Genomic DNA, 16,470 nt, shown 5'->3' on the forward strand with positions numbered 1-16,470 from the left:
TGATCATATCTTGTCGAATCTGCCCCGTGTAAATTTGTATTACATAAAATTCTTGTCTACATGTATTTTTATATGACACTAGCCGTTTTCCCGCGGTTTCACCCGCGTCCCGTGGGAGCTACTGCCCGCATCGGGATAAAATATAGCCTATGTTACTCGCAGATAATATAGCTTTCTAATGGTGAAAGAATATTTAAAATCGGTCCAGTAGTTTTTGAGTTTATCCATTACAACCTAACAAACAAACAAAGTTTTCCTCTTTATAATATTAGTATAGATGAGTTAATTTATGTCATAAATTGTATGACCCATTCTATGACACACATTCCTATATAACACACATTCCTATATAACACACATTCCTATATAACACACATTTCTATATAACACACATTTCTATATAACACACATTTCTATATAACACACATTTCTATATAACACACATTTCTATATAACACACATTTCTATATAACACACATTTCTATATAACACACATTTCTATATAACACACATTTCTATATAACACACATTTCTAAATAACACACATTTCTATATAACACACATTTCTATAAAACACAAATTATTCTCATATTGACTCACTTGACGACATGTAACATGTCTTGACATTTTTATTATATTTTCGTATGTATTGTAGGTGCAGCAATAATACACGAACAGCTTTGCAAGTTAGCTGCTCAGAGCGAGACGACACATCAGATAGTCAACAGCGTCTGTCTATGTCGACCGTTCGATAAGCCCATGGAGAAAGAGTGAGTAAAATTTCGTCAAAAATAGTATTTAGAAATATCACTCTTTCAGAATTAGATGTTCGATAAAAAATTGTGAAATATCGGTAGACAGTATCATCTTCAGCCTAGCCTTTACCTAACGATGTTGGGGTCGGCTTCCAGTCAAAACGGATGCAGCTGAGTACCAGTGTTTTACTGCCTATCTGACCTCCTCAACAGCACGACTGCCTATCTGACCTCCTCAACAGCACGACTGCCTATCTGACCTCTTCGACCTGGTCACCTTGGTAACCTGATCGTTTTCTAGCTTCTTACTACCCATAACGACTGCCAAGGTGGTTAGCCCTGCCGGGGCTGCGGGATTGTTCGCGCTCATTACCGCGGCGCTGGTACATACGCGGCCTGCGACGGAACACGACGGCGTTTAGTCAGTAAGAGTCTGACACTCCCTCACCGCGCGTAACCCACAGCGGGAGGGGGCATTTGATGATTTTTGACGTCGTTAAAAAAAAGGTGGTTACCCATCTACGGGAAGACTGCGTCAACCGTTGCTTCACCTTAGGATAGTCCTGTATGGCTGTTACTTACCCACCAGACTCTTGTACTTCAAGCAACTGTTAAAATATAATATTTGTTCATCAGGTACGCTGTAGAGAGGTTTTGCAAAATATTGGAAAACTTCAAAGCGGCGTCTACTATTACATTTAAGGTAAGTTACTATTTTGTTTAAATTTTTTGTTAAAACTAGCTACCGCCAGCGGTTTCACTCGTATCAGCAAAAGCATGAAAAATTGTCTAGATAATGTCAATTTTCAAACGTCATATCGGGTGTGTCGTTCATAATCACATTAAATTCTATCACATGTACTTCGTGATATTCTATAGCGAATTGTAAAAAAAATAACATAATCCATTCAGGGCTGATTTTTCAATCATCAGTTAACTTCTATCTGAGGAATAAATATGGCGGTTTGACATATTTTCCATACAAAAGCTGTCAAAACGTCAAAAACATTCCTCAGATAGAAGTTATCTGGCGATTGAAAAATCAGCCCTCAGTGGTTTAGCCACAGGACTCATTTTTCGTTTTCATAATTTACAACATCATGTGTAAAGCAGAGATAAAGTTAGGAGCATTGACATATATTCTAGCGATAGACAAGAACATCCATACAAATAATTTACCCGCTATGTCGTCTGTTGACATTTCGTTGACGTATTGTGACATGTAGTCATCCTCATTGATGTTAATTGCAGAAGTGTCGCTCGTATTTTGCCTACATTTTTCATTACTCAAAAAGTTTATATCTAAGTGAATTCAAAATCATGTAATATATCAAAAAGTTTATTTATATCTAATTGAATGCAAAATCATGTAATATATTAAAACCAGGAACTTATTTTTAGGGTTTTTAATATTAATTACGATGTTTTTTTTCTTAAGAGGGCTATCACAAATTTTCGCGAATTTAATTATTTTTTCTTGAAAGTAAGAACATACCATGACAAAGTGAAGTCTGTTTTCATTGATATTTTACCTACTGCTAGTTTTATGGCACATCTGTTTCTGCACGATTTTCTTAATCCATAATTCAAGATGGCGGGCGGGAACAAATTAATGCATATTTGTAAAATTGAATTGTAAATGAAAAGTATGATATACAAGCGTTGTAATAGCATGAACAGCGTGTAATTTTACTAACTTGACTCTCGAATAGTTTATATGTGTAAGTTTATACCTTGATATGTATTTTCTATTTTATAATTGTAGTTTCATAGACATCCATCTGGCGCAGGTGTCAAAATCGCTCTGATTTGCCATTTTGGGCACTGCATAGTCTGCAGTGCAGTTCAGTGTGGTAAGCTTTTTGTTCGGAACGTTCTATCTAGTACGTAGTACATATATATCGATGGTTAGGAGTATCGTATGTTTTGATCAGTTGACAGCTGTCAGTTTTCAAGGGAGAATTTCCGTTGTTTGTAATGACTGACTTCTATATGGTGTTCTAATTTTCGCACATTTTTATTCTATTTACTTTGTTTGAAAAATTCATTTTTTTTATTTTCACGTATTTTTCTTTTTTCTTGGTGTTAATCGACATATATTAACCAGTATATTAACGCATTTCATTTAATGTGATTATGAACGACACACCCGATATATTACACTGTATAACCCTAACTTTTCACGCGGATTCACTCGCGTCCCGGGCAACTACTTCATTTACGCGGATATAGCCTACGTTAATGGTTTACAGTGTAGCTTTCAAATAGTGGAAGATTTTTTGTTGCTTTATAGTGTTTTTGGAAGTCGATTTTATTTTTTTATTGTTAAACCTTTTTTTTATAAATTTTCGCCAAACTTGGGTCTTGATATCCAACTTGGTAGTGTGTGGGTTTTACCGGCAATAGAAGACACTTTTCACATCCAATTTTATCCCCCACAGGTTGAAATGATCCCAGTAGGCGTGGGCTGCAACGAGTCAGGCCGGTGGGGCTGGGTACCAGCTGCCCGGGCTCGCTTGCAGCGTTACTTGAAAGCTCACCAACGCGCCCCCACCCGCGCGAGGCTCGCTGACATGGCGGCGCAGACTGACTCTAGGGACCGTGAGTGTATATTTATTTACCTATGCTAGCCAAAACTTCAAAAATAATGCCACACTTTTGGGCAAAACTTGCAAACATACCCCTGACTCTGCCCCTCCATTAGTCCATCCCCATTCAAACTTCAAAACCTCTCGTTTCCCAAATATGGCTGACCTCCTCAACCCTTGGTTAGACTGGTTGTCAGACTTACTGGCTTCTGACTACCTCTGATGACCAATTTATCGTGCCTTCCGATACAAGAGAAGATCATGTAATAAATTATTAATATTGTACATATTGTTACACAAGTGTAGGATTAAATACATACTTATATCTTGCGCTGTTAACAGTTTATTTTATTTATTTTATTTACAGTTTAGTTTATTTTACGGTGTAAACAGTTGTTGGTTAACCTCAAATAAATAAGAGGAACTCGGACAAGATGGTCAACCATTCAACCAAACGCCAAGATGGCCAACCGTTTCAAGCGTTGCTTAACCTTATGATCAATCGATCTGTGCGGCTGTTGCTTAGCCATAACCTCTCCTCATATTTATTTTAAACTAAACTAGCTGTCGCCCGCGACTTTGTCTGGCTGAACAACATAGAATTTCCGATTTCGTTTATTTAATCATTCATTGCTCAACCCCCGGGTTGCCCGGGTAACTGGGTTGAGGAGGTCAGATAGGCAGTCGCTTCTTGTAAAGCACTGGTACTCAGCTGAATCCGGTTAGACTGGAAGCCGACACCAACATAGTAGGGAAAAGGCTCGGAGGATGGATGATTGCTCAACCCCCGTAGGTGATAGCGTGATAATATATAGCCTATGTGTTGAACCGGTCCGCAGGTAATAGTCATGCAAAATTTTATTTAAATCCATGCAGTACTTTTTGAGTTTATCCGGGACAAACATACAGACAAACAGACATACAGACAAAAATTCTAAAACCTACATATTTGGGTTCAGAATCGATTATGGATCACCCCCCAAGTATTCTTTTAAAAAAATATTCAATGTACAGTTTTGACTTTCCTATCATTTTATTATATGTATAGATAATGGTATAAGAAAGTAAATAAGAATAGTAGGACTAAAGGTGTTATTTTCTTCACAGTGAGCGCATGGTCGGGCTATGAGCATCGGTGTGATTGCCTGACGCCGAGGACCTTGTGTGCACAGCAGAGGAAACAGCTTTTAAGGTAACTATAATAACTTAATATACTATATTAAGAACAACGCAAACAAACACATCATCATCCTCCGAGCCTTTTCCCAACTATGTTGGGGTCGGCTTCCAGTCTAACCGGATTCAGCTGAGTACCAGTGCTTTACAAGAAGCGACTGCCTATCTGACCTCCTCAAACCAGTTACCCGGGCAACCCGATACCCCTTGGTTAGACTGGTGTCAGACTTACTGGCTTTTGACTACCCGTAACGACTGTCAAGGATGTTCAATGACAGCCGGGACCTACAGTTTAACGTGCCATCCGAAACACAGTCATTGGTGTCTAAGATATACTTAGAAAGTACATACAAACTTAGAAAAGTTGCATTGGTACTTGCCTGACCTGGAATCGAACCCGCGCCCTCATACTCGAGAGGTTGGTTCTTTGCCCACTAGGCCACCACGACTTTTTAACGCAAACAAACACATCAACTACATAATACATACACATTATATAATAAATAATACATACAAAATACTTTTATAAAATCTAAATAAAAACACTAGGGGGGACATAGGTATCTTTTTTTCCGCGGGCTGCGGAACGGGATACCTATTAAAACCGACATAAAGTCGAGAAGGTCAAACCTTTTTTTTTTAATACTATGTATACTGTTATGGAAACATTGGATATAATTTTGGTCATAAAAAAAAATGTTCCGGCATTCTCCTTCTAACAAATAAAAAGTCAATTACTTAAAGTAAGCTAAAAAGAAGTAAGAAATTACTGAAAGTAAGCTAAAAAGAAGTAAGAAATTACTGAAAGTAAGCTAAAAAGAAGTAAGAAATTACTGAAAGTATTATTTATAAATTCTCGCACACATACTTGCGGTGATGCACAAATACTCTACACTATGATGTCCGGTGCAGCTGGTTGATCTCCTTAGAGAGAACAGCCGTGGCCGACGACATTATACATACCTCAGGCATAGCCGGGGCGAATCGGTAGTCTTATAACGGGTGTGTCATTCATAATCACATTAAATGAAATGCGTTAATATACTGGTTAATATATGTCGATTAACACAAAGATAAAAGAAAAATACGTAAAAATAAAAAAAAAAATTTTTCAAACAAAGTAAATGGAATAAAAATGTGCAAAAATTAGAACACCATATAAAAGTCAGTCATTACAAACAGCTGAAATTCTCCCTTGAAAACTGACAGCTGTCAACTGATCAAAACATACGATACTCCTAACTTTATCTCTGCTTTACACATGATGTTGTAAATTATAAAAACGAAAAATGACTCCTGTGGCTAAACCACTGAATGGATTAGGTTATTTTTTTTACAATTCGCCATAGAATATCATAAAGTATATGCGATAGGATTTAATGTGATTGTGAACGACACACCCGATATAAGGAAATATTTGTTTTTCTTTGCAGTGGTTTATGGGGAAGACCGGTGTTCATCAGTGGGCATCTAAGAGCTGCTATGTAAGTATTAAATCCCGCACAAGGATTAACGAAGCCAATATATTATTCTTTTCCAATTAGTTATTGGTACTATATATAGGGCTGCCATCCGTCCGGGTTTCCCCGGATTTGTCCTCGTTTGGAGGCCGTCCGGGGGCCGTCCGGGCGGGTTCTCAAGAAGTGTCCGGGGAAAACTTTTCATGTAAGGAAGCACCTCATTGAATATAAGTATATGTTAATAGTAAATGGATTTCAAATTAGGTATTATTTTGTTTAAAAAAAAATCGTACTCGTTCGGGGAAAAATGCGATTTACGCGAAATGTCCGGGTTTTTTTAATGTTTGTCCGGGTTTTGCGAAATTCGAGATGGCAGCCCTAACTATATAAAGCTATATTCCTGTCAACGTTCACCAAAAAAAAATGATGCAATTAAATTAAATTAAATTTTTTTGGCATTAAAGAGTAGCAAAAATATTGACGTACATATCTTTCTTATTAACTACTATTATAATATTGTTGAATTGTTCCAGCTTCTCATTCTTCGGTATGATGCAAACGGTGAATGTCTTCAATGGTGCTAAGCCGGAAACTAGTTCTGATGGTGATAAGGTAAGATATCCCATACAATGTAGTATTAACCAACCAATGACATGTATGACCCTTCTTAAGCAAGTTATCGTAGATCATCTACCTAGCCTTTTCCCAACTAGAAAATATAAGACGTGCCTTCGAAAACTTCGAAAGGGCTTGTCATGACAGGATGTCACCCATCCATGGACCGATGACGCCAAATTAGCTTTACCTTAAGATCGACCGATTTGCGCATTTGAATTGCGAAATTGAATCAGTTATTCAATCAAATACAATAAGATTCGTGCATTGTAAAGGACATAGTGTTTATTGTTTCGATTGGTATTGCCAGTGTTTTATATTAATTTATTGTTGACAGCCTCCAAACGAGATGGAACCAGAGACAACGAGCAGAGAGTTGCAGCAAGGAGACGGAACAGGAGCAAAGTAAGTACCAAAAAAAATATATATATACAACATGTAACGTAATTAACGCACACCCTCAAACACCCCAATTAGAATATTATGTTATAATCATAATACATACACTGAATTTTTAATTTAACATGTATATGCATTGTTATTTACTAAATTAGTTATACCAATTCTTGGAGAACTTTTTGGTCATACTACTACGCACGCAAATATAGCGCCGCGCGCCGCTCGACTCGACACAACATAACCAAACTACGGAAAAAGCCGACAATACACGAAGTCTTATTACTTTGAGTTACGGTCTATTTGAATTTGTTTTGACTGTACAGGGTTAATATGACAATAATTTACGTAGTTTTAATTATTTTTGGAAAAAAAAAATTACCTATATTAAAAATGATATAAATCGATTCAGTAAACGATTCTGAACAAACTAATTTCAGGATGTGCGTTAATTAAGTTACGTTCTGTTATACGGTTTTACCCATAACAGACGAGCTATGTAGAAACAGTCTGTCATAGTATGAGCATGTGATGCGGAGGAATGAGAGTCATGTTGTGAGGAAGGTGATGAGTATGAACGTGGACGGATATAGTGGAAGAGGACGACCGAAGAAACGATGGATGGATTGTGTGAAAGTAGATATGGTAAGAGAGAATGTTACTTGTGGGATGACGGCAGATAGAAGAGTATGGAAGAAGAAAATATGTTCTGCAGACTGGAAATAAAATTGGTATGAGGGCAGGATGATGATGATGATAAAATTGATTTACGGAATACTTTTTTTACATAGAATTTTCTATAGATAGCACAGAAGTATATTAGTACTTTGTTAATTATTGATGTTTTTATATAATTTGCAGGCCACCAGAAGACGGGCCGGACAGTATCGAGAGCATGGGCAGCGCCGAAAGCCACGCCAGCGGAGACAGCGCCGACACCGCCGACACTGCTGACAGCGCTGACACTGGTACGTACACTCACACACCAGCAGACGGGCCGGACAGTATCGAGAGCATGGAGTATCGGGTTGCCCGGCTAACTGGGTTGAGGAGGTCAGATAGGCAGTCGCTCCTTGTGGTACACTGATACTCAGCTGCATCCGGTTAGACTGGAAGCCGACCCCAACATAGTTGGGAACAGGCTCAGGAGATGACCTGGCCCTTAACATCACGTGTGACACTATAAGCAGAATGTGTGTCCCCAAATAAACCACACTCTACAGTCTACATCGTATGAAAAGCATTTTTCGTAGTCTATTACGTGACTTTGCTACGACCAGCTACGATGTGGCTATGCTGCTACAACAGTGGTTCTTAACCGGTGGTCCGCGGACCACTGGTGGTCCCTGGAGGCATTCCAAGTGGTCCGCGAAGCTTAGCTTCGCGACGTTGCTATAAGTTATCTAACTTAATTTTTATCGACTTATAATTGCGAGCGGGGGTTTTCGCATGGACGTATATCGGGTGTGTCGTACCTAGTCCCCCCATTCATGAAAATGTATGTTTGGGCTACATTTCACGTAATTTTGGTTTTGAGTTTTAAAAAACAATTAAAATTTCGCGCTCGCTTCGCTCGCGTATTCAGACACTGTATGCCTTTTTTTTGGCATTTGTCAAAAAACAAAAAGTTAAGTACGTTTGGGCTAAATTTTACGTAATATTTGGTTGAAGTCCGATAAAAATTTCGCACTCGCTTCGCTTGCGTATTCAGAAACTATATTATGGCCCTTATTTTTGCATTTGTCAACAAACAAAAAGTTAAGTACGTTTGGGCTAAATTTTACGTAATATTTGGTTTAAGTCTGATAAAATTTCGCGCTCGCTTCGCTCGCGTATTCAGAAACTACATATTATGCCCTTATTTTTGCATTTGTCAACAGACCAAAAATATTCGGTTTAGGTCCGATAAAAATTTCGCGCTCGCTTCGCTCGCGCATTTGGAAACTACATAGGCAAGTTTTTCTTTATTTGCATTTGCTTACCTACACAACTGCCGACATGCGTTTAGCTTTGAGTATAACTGACCCAAAAATTCAGTTTTTTTTGATAAATAATAAAGAAGTGAGTGCTAATTTAGGTAAACCGATGAGGTGGTCCCCGGCAAGCCAACTTTAGCTAAAGTGGTCCCTCATGTCAAAAAGGTTAAGAACCACTGTGCTACAACATGGCTACGCTGCTACGATATGGCTACGACGCTACGATGCGTCTTGCGTAGCATCGTTTGAATTCAAACGTGGTTCATACTGTCATACGACAACATTGCTGATAGTCATACAGTCATTTATGTATGAGCACTCATACATAAATTATTAGCTAATTTACCGCGGTTTCACCCGCGGTCCGTGGGAACTACGGCCCGTACCGGGATAAAATATAGCCTATGTTACTCGGGAAGAGTGTAGCGCCCCAACAGTGAAAGAATTTTTCGAATCATTTCCATAGTTTCGGAGCCTTAAGGCTACAAAAAAAATGTTTCCTCTTTATAAATATGTATAATAGCACATTACCCGACAGCATATTAATATCGGTCATAATCGGTCCTGCTTTCTGTCGGATTATCGTCCCATCGCACTATGAGAGTGAAGGAATAGTGAGTGCACCTGTGTCCAACCAAATGCTCGTGCACTATAATATGTCCTGCGCAGCTGGCTGATCTCAGAAGAGCTGCCGTGACTGATAATCGGCGTCTGCGTCAGGATCCATGTCACAACTCTCCGATCCTCTCGAAATACATATAGAGAGTTGCTACCTAATTGCTACCAGCTACCATTAGTTGCTACCAATTGCTACCTTTAAATAATCTTTAATTAAATATCTTTTTATCCACGTAATCGATGTGGTCCAAAATTTTATTCTGGGGGTTAGCAATTAGGTAGCAACTCTGGGTGAAAAAAAACAACACTTTTAAGCCGTTTCTTCACACTGGGAAAAGTGACAGCCATCTTGATATTAGAATGGGTGTCACCTTTGGATGCGGAATATCTTCAAAACCACGAGGGTAACAATTGGTAGCAACTAATGGTAGCTGGTAGTAATTAGGTAGCAACTCTCTATATGTATTTCAGGAGGATCGATGAGTTGTGACGGCGGTCCTGACGCAGACTAATCAGCTAGGAGGACACATTAGTATAGATTTGTAAATGTAGTATATTTGTTTGCAGGTGAGAGTGGGGAGGGAGTGGAATGCGCGGGAGGTGAGGCGGCACCCGCCGTTGACAAAGATAGTGATTCTAATCCTACATGCGACTTCGATGACAGTGAGTCATTTCTTACTTATATAGCGTGATAAAATCGATCATTTCTTTTAAACTTGATGTTATAACGACTAGTGCACAGTGGTGCAAAACGTTACCATTGTTTACAGGAAAATAATACAATGTTATTACATACTGAACATAAATAATCGAATGTCCTTAAGAAAATGTCTCATATCAACTCTAAATCTCATATAAAACAATATCAGTAGCATTTTAGAAATGTCATGTTCAATGAAAATATGATAAGTATGTAGGCACCTATAAAGAATGTAAGGTAATTACTAAAGCGAAACTCCCTGGACACAAAAATCTAAGTTGTATTAAAAAAAATATATTAGTTATGTTTTTTTGTGCCTATCATAAGGGGGGTATCGTAAGTGCTGGAGTGGAGACCACGGACTAGCAAGCGCAGCGTAGGACGTCCACCAACGAGGTGGACAGACGACCTTATAAAGGTCGCCGGAAGACGCTGGATGCAGGTCGCCTCCAACAGGTATCTGTGGAGATCTAAGGGGAAGGCCTATGTTCAGCAGTGGAGGTCCGCCGGCTGAGATGATGATGATGATAATGTTTTTTAATGTGCTTAATATCTAAAGCGCCCTTTCTCTCCCACAGTATCCGACTCCGACGCGAACTCCGGCACAGCATCCCTAGGCCTATCCACCTCCTCATCACTAGACTCCGCATCAGAATTGCTCCTAGCTGCAGCAGCGGCCGTAGAGTCAGGAGGCTCCGAGGGCGAAGCCCCGCCCGGCGAGCTGTGCCGCACCGTGCGTCACCTGATGCGGTCCATAGCGTCCATCGAGCGGCTGATGGACAGGGTGCTCAAGCACTGCGACGAGTGGCCCGCGCCGCCCACCAGGAACGACCACGAGGCCAGGTTAGATATGCGTAGATAGATATGGCTTCACCATCATAAAATATAGCTTAGGTAAAAGAATTCTTATTCTTTATTGCACACTTAACAATAAATACATAAAAAGAATACAGACAGTTTATGTACAATGGCGAGCTTAACCCAGAATTGGGTTCTCTTACAGCCAACCTTAAAGCCATGGAGAGATTTGATAGTGGTTGGGTAGATTCAAAAAAAGTGCACAACAAACATTAATAACCAAACAAAAAAAAATATATATAAAATAACAATATACTAAACATATATATGTAGTAAAACTACACAATACATAAACATAATACATATAAAAATATATATTATATATATACATACGAATCATATATATATCAATATATATATCATTCATGTCGATAAATAGTATTCCTTTACTCGAGAATCTTCAAAATCAGTTTAGTACTTTTTGGGTCATTCACACATTCAGTCATACACTCAATCAAACACTCATTCACACACTCAACCTAACACTCAATAACACACTCGGTCAAACACTCAATCACACACTCATTCACACACTCAGTCACACACTCAGTCAAACACTCGTTGATCACAATGAGCTGTGCCGCACCGCCAGACACCGGATGCGGTCCATAGCGTCCATCGAGCGACTGATGGACAGGGTAAATATATACAGCTCCTAGAATAAAATGTAGCTTAGACTAATATGACTTTCTATTTTTAAAAGAATTTTCAGGGGCTCGATTCTCCTAATTTTACTTAAGCGACATACGATTGACGTTCGACTCGATTCGACTGAGATCCAATCCCGACTCGATTACGATTGAAGCGTATGTGGCATTCCGCTATTTTTTCTTTGAAATAAACGTTTTTATCCTTTTCTGTCATTCAATAATGAATCATTTTGTCTGCAAATGATTTACGATTGCAAAATAATTGTACAGCAAACTACCGTATGGACCATAATCACCAAAATAGCAGACCAATCGCACACCAATCAAATGTCAATCGAATACGATTGGTCTTTTATTAGTAGCAGAATGCCCGATATGGTTAAAACTGCTATTGCGATCATATTGCGATTCGATTTCTATTCGATTTTGACATTATTAACTAAGGAGAATCGGGCCCCAGGGTTGCTTCAGAATTTTTTGCGTAAAAAAGGGTCAATCACAGATAAAGATATACATACAGAGAAACACACACACAGTCATACATGCATTGATTATTACGAGATATGCTGCTCTCTCAGAGACCTCATGCATCGAGTTAGACTTAAAGCCGACCTCAACGTAGTTAGGAAAAGGCTAGGCAGGTGTTATAAAAAAAAAACTTATTTATGTAGTTGTACCCACAATTTACTTTTACAGGAAACGCGTAGACATGGGTCTATCGGAGGTGGATCGCAAGCTGATGGCGATGTACCGCCGTCTGCCGGAAGTGCATCGCAGGCAGCTGCAGGTCTATAGGAAGCAGAAGAAATTGTCCACTGTGAGTTTGTGTTGTATAACTTAGATGGCGCAATGGTTACCGGATTGTAGAGCTGATGGTTCCGGGTTCGATTCCCGCTACGGTCAACATTTGTATGATGAGCATACTAGTTGGCTGTGATGTAAATGTGTATTTGTGTTAGCACCCATAACACAAGGTTTAAACTAGCTTATCATGGGGCTAACCACCCGCGTGTGAAGGTGTCGCAATATTTATTTATTACTAGCTGTTTTCCGGCAGTTTCACCCGCGTCCCGTGGGAATTACTGACTGTACCCAGATAAAATATAGTTCATGTTCAACGCAGGTAGTGTAGCTTTCTAAGAGTGAAGGAATGATTCCACAATAAACAAAAAAATATATTCCTCTATATTGTGTCAGTACAGTGTAAGAAGTATGCACGTGTTAATCTGTAACTCAAGTTAAAACTAAAGTTTCACAGTTTTTTTGAATCGGCTGCTATTTCGGTTATTCTGATTACGGTGTACTTTTAATTCTTCCTAACTAAATAGCTTATTGAAACTGGCCATTCTCCCCTACGAGTGTGCATAATCCATAAATGATTTATTTATCTCCTTTTTCTCTTCCAGGTGTGCATGCAGCTGGTGGGCGGGTCGGCGCCGGCGCCGCCGCCGCCCGGCTCGCCGCCGCCCGCCGCGCCGCACCAGCCCTGCCGAGCGCTGTGTCCCGAGTACCATCTGCAGCGGTTCAAGGAGGTCAGTATGTCCTGCTCCTAGCCGATTATCGGCTACGGCGGCTGGGTCCGATTCTCCTAAGTTAATAATGTCAAAATTGAATAGAAATCGAATCGCAATATGGTCGCAATAGCAGTTTTACCCATATCGGGAATAGGCATGATGACAGTAATCAAAAATCATTAAAATAATATATTTATTAAATTAAACTTGAAGCTTGGAATATAAAACGCGCATTGTTTTCTTTATTAATAATGTGATTAATATGTATTTTTATAAAATAAAATTACGAAATAAGGCAATCCACCATGATATCTTGAACACCAATCAGAGCTCGTGACGTCATTTCTCAAAATAACTCGCGCGAAAGCGCGCGAACGTCACATTTCGTTATTGTGAACTTCCACTGCGATCTTTGTTTTTAATTAATTAATTGTTTATAACACGAGTTATGGAGCCCGGATTTATCAAGGCAAACAGCGCTAATTTGCCTAGAATTGATATCATAATGCTGGGAAAGTTTTTGGCATCAAATAAAGATTTTTGTACAGCTGAATTTAGAAATGTTAAAACTTCCATGTAAGTATACTAGTTTAATTAAAAAACAATGAGAGGTGAAACCTAACCTCGAAATAGTTATTTACATTATAAACTATGCTAGAATCTAGAGAACTATGTAATAACTTACATCAAAGTGATCTTCACAAAAATAAAGTTGTACCCTGGGCAATATTGCTTTTGAATCTCGCCTTGCAAGTTTAAGCCACTTGTTTCGTATTTTTTTATTATGAGGAACGTACACAAATAACTTATCAGGAGTTGTTTTGAGATGTGTTCTTACACTGGGGGACCCCACAACACCCATGCCCTTTCGAATTCATATTTAATAACACAAAAAACTTAATTATTGCTCGAGCGTTGTTTACTTGCGTCTTGTAATTTCAGTCGTGACGTCACAAGTGACGACATGACACTGACAAGCGTTTTCGCGCCGGATTCAAAGTGGACAGAGAAAAATGCAATTATTTGATAAAAAAACTTCGCATTTTCTTAAAATTAATAATTTTTCATATAAAATAGACGTATACCTACATCATACAAAGTAATTTAAAAATTTGTTATCATGCCTATTCTGCTACCAATATATTTTTTTTGGTGATTTTGGTCTATACGGTAGTTTGCTCTACAATCATATTGCAATCGTAAATCATTTGCAGACAAAATGATTCATAATTGAATCACAGAAATTGATAAAAACGTTTATCTCAAAGAAAAAATAGCGGCATGCCACATACGCTTCAATCGTAATCGAGTCGTGATTGGATCGCAGTCGAATATGAATCGAATGTCGCTTAAGTAAAATTAGGAGAATCGCGCCCCTGTTCTTATATAAGGAGATCAGTCACCTGCGCAGAACATATTATAGTTTGAGCACATTTGCTTGGACACAGGAGCACTCACTATTCCTTCACTCTCATAGCGCGATGGGACGACAATCCGACACCACCGGAGAGAAATAGAGACAAACTACAATAAGCTCGAAATTCAACATGCGCTGTAAAGGAGGTAGTCTTTAGCGTTTTAACAGTTTCAAACGATTTTTAAATAAATTGACTTGATAGTACATGTCTATAGAAGAATATATCTATGTGCTAAGTATGAATGTAGACGGATGGAGAGGAAGAGGCACACCGATTATGACGAGTGAAAGAGAAAAATGGAACCGGAAGGTATATTGCGCCGACCCCAAATAAAATTGGGAACAGAGCAGGAGGAAGAAGACTACTGACCTTACTACAAAAACTTAAACATCTGTTTTACACTTGTCTAAAAAAAAATGTGGCTGCAAAATGAACCATATGTCAACGTCATAATCTGTCATTTTTTTAGACAAGTCTTAAACTGACGTTTAAAAGTTTTTGTGGCAAGACGGTACATGTCTATCTAGGTAACCCGTACAGGGGATGTTGTTTTAACCACTAGGCAAAAAATATATCGGGTGTGTCGTTCATAATCACATTAAATGAAATGCGTTAATATACTGGTTAATATATGTCGATTAACACAAAGATAAAAGAAAAATACGTAAAAATAAAAATAAAGTTTTTTTCAAACAAAGTAAATGGAATAAAAATGTGCAAAAATTAGAACACCATATAAAAGTCAGTCATTACAAACAACTGAAATTCTCCCTTAAAAACTGACAGCTGTCAACTGATCAAAACATACGATACTCCTAACTTTATCACTGCTTTACACATGATGTTGTAAATTATAAAAACGAAAAATGACTCCTGTGGTTAAACCACTGAATGGATTAGGTTTTTTTCTTCACAATTCGCCAAGGAGTATCATAAAGTATATGTGATAGAATTTAATGTGATTAGGTACGAAACACCCGATATAAGTGCATTATTTTTTGCAGGTTCGTCGCAAAGTGATGCATATGAGAGACCAACAGTTGTACTACCATAGACTGAGGATGTGGCTCGAAGATCAACTGCGTCACGAACGAGAGAGGTAAGTGTTATACACGAAATATATGTATGAAGTAGCTGTTTCTCTCGGTTTCACCTGTGGATCGTTAGCTTGAAAACACTAAAAGAATTTTCCAAATCGGATCAGTAGTTTCAGAGTCTTTTTGGTACAAACAAACAGACAAATATTTTTCCTCTTTTAAACAAGTATAGTATATCTTTAGTATCTAGTATAGAAAATGATTAACATTTACATACCCACCCACTGTTAAATAAAAGTATTTTTTTTCTTTCGATGTCGTAAATTATTTTCTATGATTTTCTCAGTTGAGTCAAAAAGTCACAATTGTATATGCAAAGTCACTGTCTATCTGACCTCCAAAAACATTACAGATACTTAAATGATTTTGACTTTAATAAGATATAATAAACCTTAGGAAATGGAATTTTTATTTATTCACAATATATTTACATTAATTGAAAATAAAATAAAATAAACTTATATATATATATATATATACAACTTAAAACTAATACAGTGCATCAAAAAATTGCTCCTCATCGCTGTCACTGGGTAATGTACCCAAAAGACTGGCAGCATTGCCACGTTGGATGGCAATGCTCAACCTCTGTGCGAAATAAAAGCCAGCCTTTATTAGATTATAAACCTTATAATCTAATATTCTTCTT

At 38.2% G+C, this 16,470-nt stretch overlaps 1 protein-coding gene across 1 annotated transcript in view; it reads left to right on the top strand.

Moving 5' to 3' along the window:
- Window positions 1-16,470, top strand: part of LOC124644368 — a 70,470-nt gene that overhangs the window by 13,279 nt on the left and 40,721 nt on the right. The window contains exons 11-23 of the mRNA XM_047183680.1: window positions 656-770; window positions 1,392-1,458; window positions 3,197-3,356; window positions 4,451-4,535; window positions 5,953-6,003; window positions 6,513-6,591; window positions 6,932-6,999; window positions 7,852-7,958; window positions 10,152-10,247; window positions 10,863-11,127; window positions 12,489-12,609; window positions 13,199-13,324; window positions 15,729-15,823. Coding sequence (XP_047039636.1) covers window positions 656-770; window positions 1,392-1,458; window positions 3,197-3,356; window positions 4,451-4,535; window positions 5,953-6,003; window positions 6,513-6,591; window positions 6,932-6,999; window positions 7,852-7,958; window positions 10,152-10,247; window positions 10,863-11,127; window positions 12,489-12,609; window positions 13,199-13,324; window positions 15,729-15,823 — 1,435 coding nt within the window. The remainder of the gene's footprint in view (window positions 1-655; window positions 771-1,391; window positions 1,459-3,196; window positions 3,357-4,450; window positions 4,536-5,952; window positions 6,004-6,512; window positions 6,592-6,931; window positions 7,000-7,851; window positions 7,959-10,151; window positions 10,248-10,862; window positions 11,128-12,488; window positions 12,610-13,198; window positions 13,325-15,728; window positions 15,824-16,470) is intronic.

Source organism: Helicoverpa zea, chromosome 30, assembly GCF_022581195.2.
Source record: "Helicoverpa zea isolate HzStark_Cry1AcR chromosome 30, ilHelZeax1.1, whole genome shotgun sequence".
Taxonomy (NCBI): Eukaryota; Metazoa; Arthropoda; class Insecta; order Lepidoptera; family Noctuidae; genus Helicoverpa; species Helicoverpa zea.